This window comes from Chelmon rostratus, chromosome 22 (assembly GCF_017976325.1).
Source record: "Chelmon rostratus isolate fCheRos1 chromosome 22, fCheRos1.pri, whole genome shotgun sequence".
In the NCBI taxonomy this organism is placed as follows: domain Eukaryota; kingdom Metazoa; phylum Chordata; class Actinopteri; order Chaetodontiformes; family Chaetodontidae; genus Chelmon; species Chelmon rostratus.
The window spans coordinates 11,334,308-11,353,344 of NC_055679.1; the positions used below are offsets into that span (position 1 = coordinate 11,334,308).

A 19,037-nucleotide genomic window follows, 5' to 3' on the forward strand; every position below is an offset into this window, starting at 1 on the left:
ACAGAGGAAGGTTGCAGAGCTCTGTGTCATGCCCCCCCACATCCACCCCCCTGGGGGCATCGACCTGCCCCCGCCCAGCTTGACCACCCGCCACCTGGCCAGACCTGGTGAGTCGACAAAAGCGAAGAGCAGATGGAAAAAGATGAGAGTCGAGAGGAGGAGAAAAATAGGCCTCTGTTCCTGCTCAACTCTGCTCTATCTTATTCCCATCTATTGTAACACTGTCTGTTTTGACAGCTGCTAATGCTAGCATGCCCAGACACAAACACACACACACACACACACACACACACACACACACACACACAAAGGATAAGGGCATTGAGCATCCAGTGGCCATGTGCCAAGTCCTCCAGTGAAATACCACATTACTGTATGTATTAATACAGCCAGCAGTCTGTAGAAACAAAAGTCTGGGGAAGGAATAATGGGGGGAGAGCTGCAGGTTGTTTGTTTGCCTTCCCTTTCTATCAGTTTCTTTTCATTCTTCCCTCTCCCATCTCCTGTCCTTTCTTTTTCTCCCCCCATTCTCCTCTTCTCGTTCTTCATACCGTTACTCACGTAACTCACTTCCCCTTTCTTCCTTATTTTCATCTGTCTCTACTTCCCTCTTTCTCTCATTTTCTTTCCGCTTTGCTCCACCCTGTTTCCCTGTCTGTCTTACTCCATAATCCCTCTCTCTTTCTCCATCTTCTACCGCGGGTACACTCAGTCAAAACAAAAATCCATCAGAAGTCGGGTGGCATAGCAACAGATTCGGCAGCAGTGTACGTGTGTACGTGTGTGTGTGTTGTGGCTTAGACAATGGAGTGGATGGATCCTGCTCTCCGACAGATTCCAGACACTTCTTCAGCTAATAGGCAAACATGAAAGCTCTCTTCCACGTTCTTTCTCTCTTTTGTTATGCATCTAATACGACACGAGCGTGCAAGCATCAACACATGCAGCTATTTCTGCAGGAACTAAATGGCTTTGCAAAAAAAAGACCATAAAAATGGGGATCTTTGCCTTCCTGTTGGAGAGGTTGCATTGTTCCAGAGGTGTCTGGCAAAAACGCCCCCACAAACTGCTGTGAAACACCGGGGACACTAAATAACAGGGCAACACTATCTGTCAGAACCTCCACACACCCACACAGCACCTCTGAGTCGATAGATATATCTCCCTCTGGGCCGCTCAGCCTCCCTCCATCTCCATCTCACCACCCCATACCTCTTCCTTTGTCTCTTCACCTGTCCTCTACCTTTTCTTCATCCTTCCAGCCATCTCTGCATTCTATTCAGTTCAATTTAACTGCATTATCCGTCTCAGTTTCTCCCTCTCAGTGTATTTCATTAAGCTCTATCGTCATAAATATTGCATTAAGAGTATTGCTACAGCCTTTTAGGAATATGAATCAAAAATATTCTCCGTCAGTCATCAAAAGTGTTCTCCTTCAGTCTCAGTGTCTCTTCCATGCAATTACATTCTTGGCAAGAATTTAACACAATATTGCCAAAACAGTTTGTCTCTCTGTTCAATTCAGTATTCATTGCTGACACAAAATGTGCATTATCAATATTGCCAAGCATTTTTACAACAGGTGTTTTCTTTACCTCTCTAATTTGTTTTTTTCACCATTTTTACATATTTTTCTTGCAAAGTTTGGAAGCTCTCTGATCTCTGCTATTGCTCTTCATGATCCTCACACACTGTCATACACACACACAAACACATACCGAGTCACTGAAAGATGCATGTAATAGAAGTAGAAAGGGGGTAGGCCCATCAGATCACAGCTAGCAAATACGTCAGATTACTACTGCCAGAGAATGACAAGAGTTCAAATAATCAAGGACGTGTTTTCTTCTAATGCTGATGAAGTTCATTTAGAAATGGAATTTGAGAGACAGAGAGGACACAAAAAAATGCATTTCCATCCAATACCTATCTATACAAACGTTTGAACTGTTGCAAAATTCAAAGAAGTGCTTTCAGCAGGGTTAAAGCACAAGTGCACTGAGTGACAGAAAATAGATCAACAAGAAAAATAGAGAGTCTTTGAAGAAGTGTTATTATTCTTCAGTGTCAGAGAGTGTTGGCCATATTTTCAACTAATGACCATTCAACTGTGATGAAACGCTGTAACCTACATGAGACAGAAAGTGATGTGGCATTTCTGAAAGGTTGTGGAGCCAATTTAAAACCGTTGTGGCTGAAAGTTTTTTTTTTGTGCCAAATGATCAATAAAGGCATTTCCATCGCAGCTTATTGCATAATTTCTTTGCCCCTAAAAACACCTAAATTAGTCAAGTGGTTTTAGAATTGGAAGATGTTTTTATAATCAGGAAAAAATGCCCATGTCCTCAGGAGAGTTTCACATTTTAACACAGGTTTTCATCATCAATGCAAATTCCAAAAACAAAGAGAGAGGCACGGAATAGAAATACTGATGTTAAAAAATCTGGACCATGAGTCACCTTGTATACAAGGGTTTATACGTATTATCAATGGTTTACAAGCGCTTTCGATCAATTTTAAGCCATTAATACTAACAGTATTTGGCTTTCCAGGTTGTGAAAATCTCGTGTTTGCAAGTTCTTAATAAATTGATTTTGGTCCAGATTCTGTGCAGGTTTTTCTAGAAGGTAACTGGTTCAATAGATGGTGTTCCTGATGTGATTAAATCAGTAAAAAGACAAGTGCCCTGCTGGGGGATAAACAAAACCCATAGACTGTATAAAACATGGATGTTCTCCCTGTGACGTCTCCATAGGTTTCTGAAGACCCATTGTGACGCTCAGTGACAGTGGCTCCAGCCACAACGGCAGTGAGAAACAGACTTATTGACGTGTGTCCATCCATGGACAGTACAATACGGGTGCTAGGATGACGAAAGACAGAAATAATTTCCCACATTTTTACCAAAAAAAAACAAACAAATAAAAAAAACCAATGCCACACACCCACAGCTATGGCTTTCACAAGGTCACCTGGAACTCCCAAACTGACATTAGCTAATATTGGCTCTGATAGCTAAGATTAGCTATCATTAGCTAGGGATGGTGCTTCCTCCAGCAGCCTCTGCCAGGACAGCATAACATCAGATTAAAGCTAACTTTAACTCAGCCTAGTTCAGTGCTAAAAAAATAACATCACAGTGAGACAGACTTCACATACATAGCTTCAGGTGAACTTGTGGAAGTCAGTGCTGTATGCTCGGTGTGTGGTCATGTGAGAGGCTTCAGACTGGACCTCGGCTCCAGAAGTGTAACATTTTCTCACTAGTATCCAGATATGTAAATCGCGTTCTCTTTGCCGATCCCCTCAAACCAAAAGTTGAAAGTGAAAACCAGTTACACTGAAAAAAATTGCAATTGTAGTGCACATACGGCTTTTTCCCGTACATGTATTTCAATGACAATGTTTTCATTTTCAATGACAAATTTAATTTTTGATGCCAAAACTTACAGGTGTTGTTCTAGCCCCATACGAGACAGGTAATAATAATAAAAGTTTAAAAAGAGTGCAAACTAGAGGAGGAGATTATAAAATGTGTGTTCAATAGACGGTGTTCCTGATGTGATTAAATCAGAAAAAAGACAAGTGCCCTGCTGGGGGATAAACAAAACCCATTCTGACGCTCAGTGACAGTGGCTCCAGCCACAACGGCAGTGAGAAACAGACTTATTGACGTGTGTCCATCCATGGACAGTACAATACAGGTGCTAGGATGACCAAAGACAGAAATAATTTCCCACATTTTTACCAACCCCCCCCCCCCCCAAAAAAAAAAAAAAAACAATGCCACACACCCACAGCTATGGCTTTCACAAGGTCACCTGGAACTCCCAAAGTGACATTAGCTAATATTGGCTCTGATAGCTGACATTAGCGATCATCACCTATGGTGCTTCCTCCAGCAGCCTCTGCCAGGACAGCATAACATCAGATTAAAGCTAACTTTAACTCAGCCTAGTTCAGTGCTAAAAAAGGTGAACTTGTGGAAGTCAGTGCTGTATGCTCGGTGTGTGGTCATGTGAGAGGTTTTCAGAGTGGACCTCGGCTCCAGAGGTGTAACATTTTCTCACTAGTATCCAGATATGTAAATCGCGTTTTTTGCCACTCCCCTCAAACCAAAAAGTTGAAAGTGAAAACCAGTTACACTGAAAAAAATTGCAATTTTAGTGCAAATACGTCTTTTTCCAGTACATGTATTTCAATGACAATGTTTTCATTTTCAATGACAAATTTAATTTTTGATGCCAAAACTTACAGGTGTTGTTCTAGCCCCATACGAGACAGGTAATAAAAGTTTCAAAAGAGTGCAAACTAGAGGAGGAGATTATAAAATGTGATTGACGGGACGAGTGACACAGAGGAAGCGAGGAAAAAAGATGGAAATAGTGGGGGGGCAGAGAGGAGGAGGAAGAGAGATGCGAGATCAAAGAGGCGTAGTGAAGGAGAAAAGACAGTGAGGGAAAGACAGGATGAAGGATGAGAGGCGAGAGAGGAGAACAGAGAGGTCTATGAGCGACACAGAGACCATATGGTGCCTCCGGGCCTCCACGATCCCAGCAGACTGTCTCATCTGACACAACACACACACACACATTTGCACACAAGCAGGCATGGATTCATTGCTATTCACACACACATAAACACACACTCGAGCTTAACTGATCGTACTCTGTGTGTACGTGTTTATGCACCTTGTTGCAGTCCCAAACAAAGCCAGCAGATTAGCTGGCCACATAGCTTTTAATCAAAACAGTGACAGAGAAAGAGACAGAGAGAGAGAGAGGGCGAAAGGAGGGAGGATTTGGCTTTAAATGGAGATCCAATACACTGACTGAGGTTAAAACATTTGGCTTGGAACGGAGCCATAGCACAGTGACTTAGGTTGTAGCATTATGCTTGGAGTACAGCTGTAATACAAAACAGTGACTAAGGGAGTAGCATAAGGGTTGGGCCAGAGCCACAGTGAAGCTAAACTGGCTAACACAGTTGAAACTAGCTTTTTGCCCGCCTACAGCAGCTATCTGGTTGTTAAATCGATTGAATACACTCCCCGTTTAACACGCTAGTTTGACTTTAACCATTTAAAGACATTGGTCAGCTGTGAGAATGTACCAACACACCAAATTCATCACTGGGTGGTTAGTAGCTGGTGGCACTTTTCAACCCTGCTGGGAGGTTGGGTTTGGTATGAAGCCACAGCAGTGTGACACAGCGTGTGAGTGTGTGTGTGTGTGTGTGTCTGTAGCATTAGGTCTGGACTCAAGCCTGATCCCTTCATGTAGTGTTATATGACACTTGGAGTTAAATAAATACAGGAATGACAGCCCGGTGGCAAGCTATCCAAAGCATCTGGCAAATCCAAGCATGCAATCAATACCTATTTTAATGTAATTGATAGTTAGAGAGGTGGGTAAACAGACACACAATTTAATTCCACAAAGAGACTTTGAGACACAAATTTTTAAACAAAGTATTTCTACTGAGGGACAACTGAACATTTTGAATTAAAGTGTTTTCCTCTCTTAGAATGGTTTATAGCATTGATCTTTATAGGAACACAGAAATAGTCTCTTCTGTGTGGGAGCTGTGGCTTTAACCTCTGACCTCCTTGGTGGCTTGTAATATATGTGGATCTAGGAATTAAAGTACTGTTTGTTGTCGTGGTGACTTTATGTCAGCTTAGCTACAGCGTCATGTAGGAATTAGAAGATTTCTAATGCTGAGGTGACCTTGAACTAGCTCCAGCTGTCCAAGATGCATGCAGAAACCTACATGCACATGCCTGCGAGCACAGTTCACTCGGTTTGTTTTCCCTTTTCCTTTGACCGCAGTTTTGCTTGGTGCAGGTACAGCAGGAATGTGCCAAATGAAACACACAAATACATGATACTGGCCCACTTTCAAAGGACATTGGCAGAGATAAATCTGGATAATCCTCTGCACCACAAACAGCACCAGTCCAGTTCAGCACTTGCCGAACATCACTGATACAGTATTAAACTTAAAGCAAGTCCAGTATGGCTCCAGCATGAGGCTGATAAGCTACGATGATTATAACAAGGCCCATTCCTGAGAAAAACAGTGCTTTACCCACCAAGTTTTAATAGAAATTTGCTCATAATGGTCCTGGATAACATACGCATTTGAGATGTGCTCAATTTGTCTTAGTGAACACTCCACAAGCCTCTGAAAAGGGCATCCAATTAGAAAGATAAGAGATCTCAAGCACTGTACAAGCAAGTTTAATATTAGGATTAGAGGCACAACTTCACCTCCATCTATCTATAAAAAATGTGTCTCACAGTACATCAAAAGCACACACAGCATGAAAAACTGTCTCTCATATATTGTGTGTATGTGTCTTTGGGTGCGCCCTGGATCAATACCATCTGTCTATCCGTCCCTTCTGAGGAATGAGTGGGCTTACATTTCAACCTGTCAACCATCCAAGGCAGAATCTATTCCATTCTAGTCACACTGATGCGGATGTGACATCAAAAGCCAAGCGTCCTTCATTTTCTCTCCAAATTCTGAATGTATTCAGCCTTGGATGAGGCCCAATTGAGTGGTCAATAGAAAGCAATACTGCATCCATCAAAGAGATGGTGTTGCAGTGAAATGTGCAGCTGTTAAACCAGGAAAGCCTGAACTGGCCTCAAATTCTGCTTTACTTCTTGTTTCCCATCACTTCTTGCCTCTTTGCTCCTATCCCTTTATCTCTTTTGTGTCACTCATGCTAATTAATAGCCACTATCACAAAAACAATGTCATACTTTCCCCACGGGCCACACTTTTGTGTGTGTATGTGTGCATGCATGTGTGACTACGAATTGATACAGATAGCATGGATTAGAGAGGCAGATCACCCTACATATTACCCACTCACCCCTCCAAGTCGAAATAATGATTCTGTCTTACCAATGTAGAATTCATCACAGGAGAAAACGAAGAGGTGAGATAAAGAGAGAGTAGGTGGGAGACAAATGGAGGTTGAGAGTGGGAAAATAGTGGAAGTGACCCCACAGGGGCCAACAAAGTGTAAAAAACAAGATTTTGGACTACAATCCCTCCTGTCCTCATCCCATTGTCAGCAGGAGCACAGCCCAAACCCCTCCACCCTGTTCTTGCTTATCCTCAACTGCTGTATGTGTTTGTCAGCGCGTTGTGTGTGAGACCATGACTTCCTGTGTGTGAGTAAGCGATTACACACGGCTGTGCCTTTGAGTCAGGCAGAAGGGTTGTGTGAGTGAGCGAAAAGAGATAATGTGGGTTAAATGAAGGGTCTTGATGTGGTCCACAAACTTCTCTCCGTATGCCTCTTCTTTTGAACGTCGTCTACAGCACTTGGTTGCTACGGTAACACAGCATTACCTTGTCAATGTTGAAATAATGTGGTGGTACTGCTGAGACCTTGATATTATATGTGTATGTGTGTTGTGTATTCTTTTATTCCTCTTATACTCAGCACTGAGCCTGAGACCAGAAAGCTGTGCATATAGTGAGGGGGTATAGTGTATACAGAGATCCAAACACACACAAACATCCAAGGCAAGCACACACGCACACACTGGCTGGCTATTTTCCATCTGCTGGCTAAATGAGGTCTCAGGTTACAGTGGAGATCAGACATGTACTGTAACAGGCTCTGACAAATTACACAGACACTGTCGCTGTAGAAGGACAGGCCGCACAGTGTGTTGAGATAATATAGATGGGACAAATTGTGAACGGCAAATTATAATTTTTAAGGCTCTTCTCGCAGCTGTCTCTGTTACTCAAACAGGTGAAAGCATTATCACAGATCCATCAAGACTCTAAAGGCACATAGTTGATGCACATTGGCCTTTTTTTGAATCACGCTTTATTGTATTCACATTTTGAATTATGCTACCCCTAAAATAAAGTTAATTAAAAATAACAGTAAGAAATATAGTGACTCATCATAATTTTCTTTTTAATGCCCACGATGACGTCTTCAGATTGCTTGTTTTGTCCCAGCATAGTTAAATAACCCAAGACATTCATCTTACAACAGAGAAAAGCAATTTTGAAAAGCTGAAACCAGCAAATGTTTGTTTGATTAATCGATTATTTGAGCACTACTGTTGACTGTATGTTCTTTACGCTTGGCAACAATTCCCATAAGGAACATATAGGGGGTTGTCATCTACATGTACAGAGCTGAAGGCATGCTATAATGTTGTCAGGTCATGTATCTGCTGTTGGGAGTCGCAGGAGTCAAATCTTAACTGTGCTCTTGCAGCGGCAGGATAGATTTGGGTCAGACTCCTGCGGAGAGGACCATGTGAAACATTAAAGAGTTAAGAAACACAGGCGGGTGAGTGTGCTGCATAGAGGACAGCTGGTCGTTCTAGTAACAAGATCGCAGCAAGTCTGTCGATTGCATGGAAAACAGCTTGGCCCCTGGTAACATGCAGCGGAGCCTAGTAAAAGGAGTGCCTGTGCTGATGACATCATAGCTGGGTCCAGTGTCACCCAGGGGCCCCTGGATATAAACTTACAGACAGCTGAGGCCCCAGAGGTGTCAAGCAATGTTGCCTAGAGACGCTGTCAAACATTACCACGTTTACCAGATGAAAAGCCACGTTTACCAATGTCAGTTTAATTCAGTTTAGGTTTTGTGCCTATGGGGTCTGAAACGGAAAGAATGACACATTTACAGTAGTAAAAAAAAAAAAAAAAAGATGAATGTGTATGCGTGGGTCAGTTTCTGCATAACACCATAATCCTGCAAGTTTGTACAGATAGTGAAATTAATCATTCAGAAAGTAGTGCAACACATACGCACATACACATACAAACGAGCATGCAAACACACACTGACAGTTAATTATTCCAAGACAAAGATTACCTATGATTAATGTGTCTTTGCACCCTTTCTCAACTTCAAACACTCACGTGCACAGACTGCAGATGGGTGTGCCAGCTAGCATGGTTGAATAAAGAAGGCTTAGAACGATCCTCCACTCAGGCAACGACAGAAAGGAATTTTAAATAATAGCTCTAATCATCATTAACTTGGTTAATGTCAAATTTAAAAGTCACAAAGTAGCTTGAAAAATGAAACAAAGACAGCAAGAATTCAATTTGTTAAATATTTCCAAACCTGCTGCTTGTTAATCTTGCTCAGTCTTGGACTGCTAGGACTGAACATTTTTGAAAAAGTGTCACTTCTTACAACGGCGTGGGGTGTTGGGAGTCTTATGGGCAGTGCTGCTCTCAGAGTTGCCTCGGAAGTCTTGCTTCAATCAAACAGGAACATCTTGTTGCATTTTAATGCCTTGTCTTAGTTTGTTTCCCATCGCTGAGAGCATCGCCAGCCTACATTTGCCAAAAATGTCAGCACTTTTACGGCATGTGTTTGGGGATTCTTATAAAAGATTCAGTCTGAAGTCTGTTTGGACTGAATTAAACTGCACAGAACCACTTAAAACTTATTTGGACTGAACCTCCCTTTCTTCCTCTGTCTGTGGCTGAATATTTCCCTTCTGCTTTGGCTGCGTGGAGCGCTACAGCAGAGAGGATTTGGAGCAGCTAAAATAAGCCAAAACAACAACCACCTCCTCCACGAGAGCGGCTAAAACCACTCATAAATGTTAGAAGATAGGCTTCTGCACTGAGGGAGGGGGTGAGGGGGAGTTATAGCGTACAGTAAGAGAAGAAGAAGAGAGGAAAGAGGTTGTGGTGAAGCAGAAGAATACTTTTGCAACATAAAGCCCATATCACAGGCTGAGAGTGATGAATGGTGCACAAAGATGACCGCAATGTGAAATCTGATATGATGTGAGGGAGTAGCCGCAAAATACGCAATTTCTCTCCCCACAGCTCTCTTTCACTGTCTCTCAGTTGTGTAACAGTGCTTCTACCTCTGAGCTACATTGTCCTCACAAATCTCCTGCACTGCTCTACCTTTTCAAACCTGTAATGGGAAATTCACATCCACTGTGAAGCAAAATCCTTCTAGATTCCTACTGAGCTGCTTCAGTAAAGGACTGTCCCTCTGAAGCATTTCCACTTCAAAGTAAGGCTGCGCAGGATGCTTCAGGATACTTCAAAATCTCTCCTTTCTTCTATTTATGAAGTGGAGTTCATTTTCCCAGAGATTAGGATTATAATGTAGGATGGAGCAGAGAGGATGACGGCTACAGGAACAGGACAGTTCACACACTGATCTTTCTCTCAAGGCCACTGTCCTCACTTTCTGAACGTTTTTGGTTCAGAATGCAAAATAGAGTCCTGCTTGAGGAAGGTCATTTTCTGTCTGGCTGGTAAAACATGCCTGAGAAAAGATGTTATTATTGGCTGTCATCATTGTGTACTCTCACAGCTATACAATGAGTGAGTTTCCAGGGGTTTCAACAAAGTGCTATGCACTTTCCCAGAAAATTTCCACTACCCATAGCTTCCAAATTTCAAGTAAGAAGGATAATTGAAAAAATGTAATCAAATTCATCTCTTAACATTAATTTGTCAAACTATTCCTTTCACAATGTTTTGACGATATTAAAGAGGTGAGAAATAATTCATCACTTTTGTCATCTTTAATGAAATCTGTTGTTTGCACAGCTGTAGCTAATTAATATGAATTACGTACCATTAATGTAATATTTCATTAAATGTGAGCTAAACTAGTCAAATCTCTTTCTATAGAAAACTAGGCAGGTTTACTAAGAGGTATAAAGAAGTTGGTTTTAAAAGAAAAAAGAACTTTTGGAGAACATGAACTGCATAATTTTATCTGACAGGCCTTTTCATGGAAGACTTTTTGTTGTGTTATTGCAGGGAAAAGTACAGGTGTACATCATTTATAACTGAATTCCATTTAGCTGCTTCGGTTACAGGGTCCTGGGGTTGTGCATGCTGGCTGTCACGGCTCGCTGGGACACGTGAATGGAGCAGGGCCATCGTTAATGTTAATAGTAACACCTGTGCTTTTCATACTAATGCCTGAAATGTGTTAAAGACCACAAATACTGTGGTCTACGTATTTTTCTCATATCATTTAGCCCTTCTTTCCATTCATCATTTATCACAAATTAGACTGAAGTTCACTGTCTACCCAGAGGTGAAGCCACAATTTCCTACAGTCTGTTCTCACTCGAAGTCTATTTATGACCAGTTTAAGGGGAATAAAAAAGGATTTTGATGGGATATACAGGATAAAGCATCCTCTCAACTCTCTTTCTCACTGCGCCATTTCAAACTTCATATTTTATCAGTGCTGAGATATAAAGGCCCTGAGGAAAGTTAAGTTGCTTTAAAAGAATGAGTTGACTTTCATTACGCAATCACTCATTTCTTCTGATATTCATCATGTCGTTCTGTTTTATGAAACATATCATAATGTGGACCGGGCAGTAAAGGGCTGTTTCACAGAGTTTCATCACACCCGGAGCCAGACGAATAAAATGTGTGGTGAGAGGGAATTAAGCCTTGAATGTGCGTGAGAGGAAATGAGAAAGAAAGCAAATTTAGAGAAAAACAGATGGACTAACTGAGTGAGAAAATACAACAACAGGGAGCGGGTGAGACATGGTGTGACAAAAGGCAATGGCACGCTGAGAAATAGAAATAGATGCTAATAATATGCAGATGATGCAAGTGATGAAATCTGCTGGTGAAGCAAAGAGCCTTGTCAGGAAGTAAAAAGTGCTGTGTCTGTGTCTGGAGTTTAGACAGAGTAGTTTTCTTAATATCACGCTTTGTTGGTACTTAGCACATGCACGCATAGATGCACAGGCGTATGCCCCCCCCCCCCCCCCCCCCCCCCCCCCACACACACATACACACTAATAAAGTCGGGCTGATAAGCCATTGGATGGAAACAAAGTCAGCCACTGTAACAAGACACTGAGGGAATACAGAGCAGTGCTGAGAGACCCCAACTGAAAGAGAATGAGAAAGATAAAGAGACTCAAGTGGGAGAGAGGGAATTACAGAGTGGAAAGAGAGACAGACAGATGCAAAGACAGACGGGCAGAGAAACAAATATAAATGAGGAATGAATGAAAAGGCCTGAAACGGCAGATGCAAAAAAAAAAAGCCAAAAAGGAGCGAAAAATGAAAAATAAAGAAAAAATGTTATCTTGAAACACAGGAAAACACAGACGGCCACCAAAACTTGAAACAGAATGAAAGAGCAAAACACAAAGAAACATAGATAGTGAGTGGGAATGATGAAAAGACCGTACTCTGCAGGAAAACAATGAGTTGAAAACAAAATAAAACAGAGGGGATTTCCCTCATGAGCATCGCTTAGACTGATGCGAGATGCACACAAACACACACGGAGACAAAGAAAAAGACACAGCCAGACACACTCACAAACACAACACACACAAAAAAAGCTTTTTGTTGTGACTGCAGAATCAGAATAGACTGAAATGATAACCACAGTATGCTAGACACAAACTCATACACACACATTCACAGAGGAACAGTTATTATAATTAGTATGGCCATGTTTTGGTTCTGCGGTGATCTCTCGGGCAGAATTTGGCTTAAGAAAGGATTTTTCTAAAGCCGTTTTTGAAATGTAGAGCTGCTGCTCAGCTAATACCACAAATTCAGCTGACCCTGTTGAAATAAATATTACTTTTAAACCATTTTATTCAAACTTGTATAAATCAGAATTTGCAGAAGATGACTCAGATATGCTTGATTTTTTTTGATAACTTAGATGCTCCTTCAATTGCTTCGGATAAGAGGAAAGATTTGGATGAGCCCCTTACACTGGAGGAAGTCATCAAATCAATCACAGCAATGCGAAGTGGCAAGGACCCCGGACCAGATGGCCACTCAATTGAGTTTTACAAAATTTTTTATCCAAATGGCTTATAGGAGACATCTTTTCCTGGATGTGTAAGCAAAGACAAAATTATCGATTTTTGATCACACAAACTTTGAGAAACAGATCTCTGTACAGTTTCTCAAAGTTTAACCATCCAGGGAAACCACCATTCCTTGGCACAGCATGGTGGAAATGGAAATTTCCTGTGTAATTGGAGCATTTAAATAGCATAGCTGGCATAGCAAGGTATTTCATTAGTCCTGAGCTGCTGCTTCCTCTGTAAACTGTAAAAGTGTCTGTGACAAGGATGGTTCTGGCTCTGCTTTCTTTACTGTCTTTACTGTCTTTTTTCCTTCTTCTAACATACATCTGACAAAATGTACGGCAATAAATTGATGATGGATGACTGATTGATTGACAGGCATTTTCAAAGAAAGCTACGCTGACTGTGTGTCTAACAGCACAAATGGCAAACCGATTCTTCGGCTTAATTCCTGATCATAATTTCCACTTAAAACAACTCGATGTTTCAATTAATTCCTCTTTATGCTTCCATTTATTTCTCCCACTTTTTCCGCAGCCCTTCTGTACTCATCCTCCTGATTGGTTTCTACACTGGAAAGATAATTCACTGGAAAAATTAAATAATCGTGCTTCTCTCTCTCCTCCTCCTCTTTCTCCTCCTTAAGTCTTCCTCTGTGTCCTCTGCCTCCTGGCAGCGCTGCTGCCACCAGCCTCCTCCTGCCCTTCTCCCTGTCTCTGCTACTCAGATGGCCTGGTGGACTGCGGGGGCCGGGGTCTCTCATCCCTGCCTCCCCTTCACCTCCTGCCTCCGGGGAGTCGCTCCCTCCTGCTAGCCAACAACAAGCTTGCCTCGCTGGGAGCCTCTGCCTTCGCTAACCTCTCCTCTCTGGAGGTCTGCAGCCCTTTGTTTACTGTTGTATGTGCTACGCTGTTGTCCTCACACACTGAATTTCCCTCAGGATAATTGAAAAGTGATAGTGTATGTTGAGTCTCATACTGAGCCAACTGCAGACAACCTCTGCTCTCACTCTGGAAAGTTAAGAAAAGTTGACATTTTCAGGTCTTGCAGGGATATTCACCACCAGCATACAGTGTGCAAAGCACAGCCAAGTTGGTATTTAAAATATAAAAGCGAAAATTGATGGATAGTTAGCACCATCGCCAAAAAGGCTGGGTAAAAACAACCTCATTAGTTCCAACCTCTGCTGTTTACATTCAATCTTCACTTATATTTGTTATTTAGTACATCAGCCAATATATAGATATATATAGATATAGATATATATAGATAGATAGAGATAGCGATAGAGAGATAGAGAGATAGATAAATAGATAGATACAGTATATCCCAAAAGGGAACTCCCTGTTTATCTGAACTGAAAGACACTTTACTGTCCTCCATTCTGACTGCTTGTTAGATTGGTTATCTATTTAGATTTCCACACTTATCCTACCAATGCACTTAATGTGCGTTACTCTGAATAGAAGGTGCAAGGTACAAAATGTGCATTAAAAGTTTTGTAGTTGTTAATCTATTTGTACAGATCCCTCAAGGCCTTATGCACAAAGTCTCTCGGAAATGGTTTCTGAATTTTTTCATTTCACGTTCCACCAATAAGAGTGTCAGCTAAGTGTCTAAAATACAAACGTGTTTGTAAGTGAAAGTGTTTTTTTTCTGTGTGTATTTCAGGAGCTGGACCTCTCGAATAACTACCTGGATAATTTACCGGCTGGATTATTTAGAGACATGTCCAACCTGACAAGACTGACTCTGCACAACAACTCACTAACAGTAATGGACAGAGAACTTTTCCAGGTAGGCACTGCAGATAATACATCACTATCCTCAGTACAGTCTACAGTACAGAGCACCAACAAGAAAAGGCCTTATTGCAGCTAAGAATCATACAGGACACCATAATTTAATACAGTAATACATAAACAAACCCTCTCAGAATGAATGTAACACACTTGTTTGTCTGTCATGTTCTGTGTGAGATACACCATCAGATCAGCCCACCAAAATGCTGATTCCACTGCTGATATGCTGTTTCAACTCCTGGGTGAGGCTCTACAGGCTCTGTGTAGGAGTAGAGCCAACCTGCGAGGATATATAGTACATGACTGGGCTCCCATCCAGGTGGTAAATTAGTAATAAACCATTTGCTCAACACTTTCATCCACTTTTGTCTGAACCAGCGCAGTCTGCAGGATCAGCTTGTGTCAAGACTTCATTTGGGACCCTAAATTAAACAAGATTAGCCCATCAAGTGATGCTAGCTGTGCCTCTTGGCAGCAGTGAAAGATGCCAATAATACTAATATGACTCTTGGGAAACATGCATTGTCCAGTGCCGTAGTGTGAGCAAAGATTAGTATTTCTACTACTATTTCTCATGTTTTTACAGGGTTTGGGAGGTCTTCAGAGTTTGGATCTGTCCCTGAACGGTCTGTCCTCTGTTCCTCTGGGGCTGCTGGACGAGCTGCAGAGCCTCAGGTAGACTTCAACACACACACACACACACACACACACACACACACACACACACACACACACACACACACACACACACACACACTGTTCACTGGCATGCTGACATGCTCTTACAGAGTAACACTAGTGCAAGATTGTGCAAAATTACATATAAAATTATGAAATTGATGTTCAAGTACCTGTTTTCCATTGTTTTGCAATACTTCAAACAAACCTTTTCATGCATTTAAATCATACTTTTACGCGTTTTTAATCACAATTTGCCTGGAAAACTTAACTTCGACAACTAAATTTTATAAAAAAAAATAACAGCAAATTCGACAACCAATAAGATTGAATTACTGCAAAGTCTAACAGAGAAGAAATAACTTTTATAAAAATAATAAATTACTTTTATTCTAACTATTTCATAGGTGGCTGTCTCTAGCGGGTAACAGGCTTCATGGTTTGGAGAGGGCAGCATTTGAGCCGCTTGCCAACCTACAACACCTGGAACTGGGACAAAACCCCTGGGAGTGTGACTGCAACCTCCGCGATTTCAAACACTGGATGGAGTGGCTGCTGTACAGAGGTAGATGTTTGATTTATGTTGGAGGAGCTCTGAAAGGGTGCGTTTGATTTCATTTAGGGGACAGGACAAGAGGGCGAAAGAGTCGGGAAGTAGTTGGCAGAAACTAGAGAATGTGTGTTCACTGTAGAGATAGCGAGGTGTGTGTTTCTATTTGTGCATGCCAGTGCCTCTCATAATGTAACTGCATCTGTGTGTGAATGCACATTACCACGCTCATTGTGTGCACTGTGTGTGCTATCCACGTGTCTCTGCAGGCTGTTAATACATCAGATAACCACAGCTGCTCTCTGCTCTCTCTTCATGTGTAAAAATCTACATTCACCTCAGCGCCCCAGGCCTCAGCTGCCCCGCTAATGAAGCATCTCCTCTCTTTTCTGCTCTGTTCTCCCCTTTGCTTCATTCTGCTCTCTTCTGCTTAGCCGGGCTCGACTCTCCAGCTCAGTTTGGTACACTTCAGACGGGGGCCGACACGCAGCGGACGTGATAATTTAATAATCGTCGGAGCAGCAGAGAAAATTACAAGGAGACATTTCGTAGTTGAACATGAAAGCATGACAGTAGCTTTTAAAAGGGCAGATGATGCACGATATGTGTTATAGAAAGTAAGACAAAGCACTGAACAAGTGTGAAATGCTTGGTGACAGCAGCCTGTGTTGACTTCCATCTCCGGCGAACTAGTTCAAGCGCACACAGCTGGGGTATTTGGAGATATTTGGAGAGGGAGCTCTGTTTGCAGAGGGGATTCTTTTGTCACACGCTGAGATAAAAGCATCTGGGGGCTAAATACCACTTTCCTCATTCTGTCTTTCTATTATCCGCCTCTTTTATCTCATTGTTTCTGTTGCTTTACGTATCTGAGGACGCAGATCAATGGCTCTCTTACACATGACCTCGAGAAAAATACTATGAGTGGAGACAAACGCAGCATGTGACGACAACAAAGTAGAGTGCCCACCCTCCTGCCACCTGTGGGAATTAGTGACTTAGATATTTCCCTCTTCCGCATATACACTAGCGCTCTGCTGAAGCTAGGCATGTCATCTCATAAATTATAAAAGGGCTTAGTTGAGGCTATCTCCAACTTATTGTAGAGGGCACAGCAAACTCTGTGTGTGTTAAGTGATGTATGACTCATCCTAGTGTTGGTTCAACCACCCCCCTCTCTGTCTTTTCCTCTCTCTCAGTTAATTGGTAGTGCTTTACAGGCATAAGGCGTTTTATAAATGACCTCTCCCTGTCCTCCTGTCTCTGCAACTCTGTCTCTCTCCGTCAGGGGGGAAGGTGGACGCGGTGGAGTGCACGCTACCGAAGGATCTGCGTGGGCGAGACATCCGTGGAGTTCCAGTGGAAATGTTCAACTACTGCCTCCAACTTGAAGATGAGAACGGAGGAGGAGGAGGAGGTGAGGGCTCTCGTTCCGGACAAGGAGGCGTTCCTCCCTGCAGCAGGAACGCTCTTAGTCCCAGTGGGGAAACACCAATTTCTGACAGCAGCAACGCTGGGGATGACTCCTCTTCAAACACGGGAGGTGGAGGAGGAGGTGGGGGCGGAGAGGCCTCGTCAGATTGTGTCCGCGCTCGCTACCGACCCGTGAGTGTGCGCCGCGCCATCGGCACAGTGGTGATTGCTGGCGTGGTGTGCGGCATCGTTTGCATCATGATGGTTGCAGCTGCGGCTTACGGCTGCATCTACGCCTCGCTGATGGCCAAGTATCAGAGAGAGCTGAAGAAGAGGCAGCCACTGATGGGAGACGGAGAGGCAGACGGGGAGGATAGGGAGGAGAAACAGATCTCCTCTGTGGCCTAGAGGAGTGACGGGACGGGGGAGGGTTGGCATGTCAAAGGGTGAAGGTTGGAAGGGGCGAAAATTAAAAGGGCTCGATGGGGAGAGAGATGGAAGAGCTTGTTTTATGCACACTGACAGTTATGGTATCTCTTCCTCTGACTCTCAAACTGAAACCTTTCTCCGACTTTTTTGTCTTCCTTTCTTGGTCCACTTTCTATTTTTAACATTCTCCCGCTATGTCCCACTCTCTAACACACACATACACACACCTTATCAGTTCCCTGATTTCTGTTCTCCTCCATTTGGAGGCATTCTCACTGCAGTTTTTGTTACCAATCATCCCTCCAACTCGCCTACCAACCACCTACTGCTGCTCTTGGCTGCTGCTGACTTTACCATTATATTGGCTGAGAGAAAAAATGATTTGGTACACGCTCTAGTATGAAACATATCATTTAAGCTGTTACAAGACACTCATGTTGTGCAATCAGTCAGTATTTCTAAAACTGGATTGAATTTTCAGGGATTTACAGTATGTATGGTGTCGATTGGACCAATATTCACAATAATGAGAACAATTTGAGGTAGTAGTGCCCAGCTCTTGCTTTGTTTGCATTTGTCTCCTCTTCAACCTCTCCAACCCCAGTAGTTTCTCAAAAAACAAACAAACAAAAAAAAAAAAACCCAGGACCCCAGCCCAGATCCCTTCACCCTGGCCTGGCCTAACGCTCCTCTGACTTTTCCTTGGACCTCAAAGTCTCAAAGAAACAGACTCACAAAAAGATTTATATATAGTCCATGCCTCTCTAGTGCTTTGTTGCAGAGAGAATTCTGGAGATACATGCAGATAATATGTTCATACGAAATCAAACACAGAGTCTCCCCGAGTCTCGTGTCTCTTGAGACTTGTTAGGGATGTTTAACATGCAATGGGAAACCATTTGGATCGACAAAATGATCATTCATGGATGGCTAGACCTTGCAAATAGATGCGTTCAGAGACAACGGTTAAATATTCTCCCCTAATAGGACCGGATCCGTCTCCCTCTGGATTTCCTCTGGGCCAATAACATCTGGAGCTGTGAATTAGATTCTACAATGAATCTTATCAATCAGTTTAATGGGGAACAAACCATTTAAACTGGAATTTGACTTTGCTGTCACTTTTCCTCTGATTGAAAAAAGGCTCTTGCTTACTCGATGCTTGTTAAATGATTACGATCACAATCTGGACAGATCAAAAGGCTCTTATCATGGCGAACAGCAGTCAAATTAATTTTCTGGTATTTCTTGGACTATGCTTCTAGGCTGGTTCAGAACAGTATTCACAATGGTTTTAATGAACTGGTTGAG

The 19,037-nt window shown here is 42.5% G+C and overlaps 2 protein-coding genes across 2 annotated transcripts in view; one reads left to right on the forward strand and one right to left on the reverse strand.

Annotated features, from left to right (window-relative positions):
* cacna2d4a (calcium channel, voltage-dependent, alpha 2/delta subunit 4a) overlaps positions 1-19,037 on the reverse strand; it is an 82,436-nt gene that overhangs the window by 38,295 nt on the left and 25,104 nt on the right. The window lies entirely within an intron of this gene.
* On the forward strand, positions 29-17,705 carry lrtm2a (leucine-rich repeats and transmembrane domains 2a). The gene is made up of 6 exons (XM_041963603.1): positions 29-107; positions 13,501-13,727; positions 14,526-14,651; positions 15,243-15,331; positions 15,742-15,899; positions 17,173-17,705. The coding sequence occupies exons 1-6, from the start codon at positions 29-31 to the stop codon at positions 17,703-17,705; spliced, it is 1,212 nt and encodes a 403-aa protein (XP_041819537.1).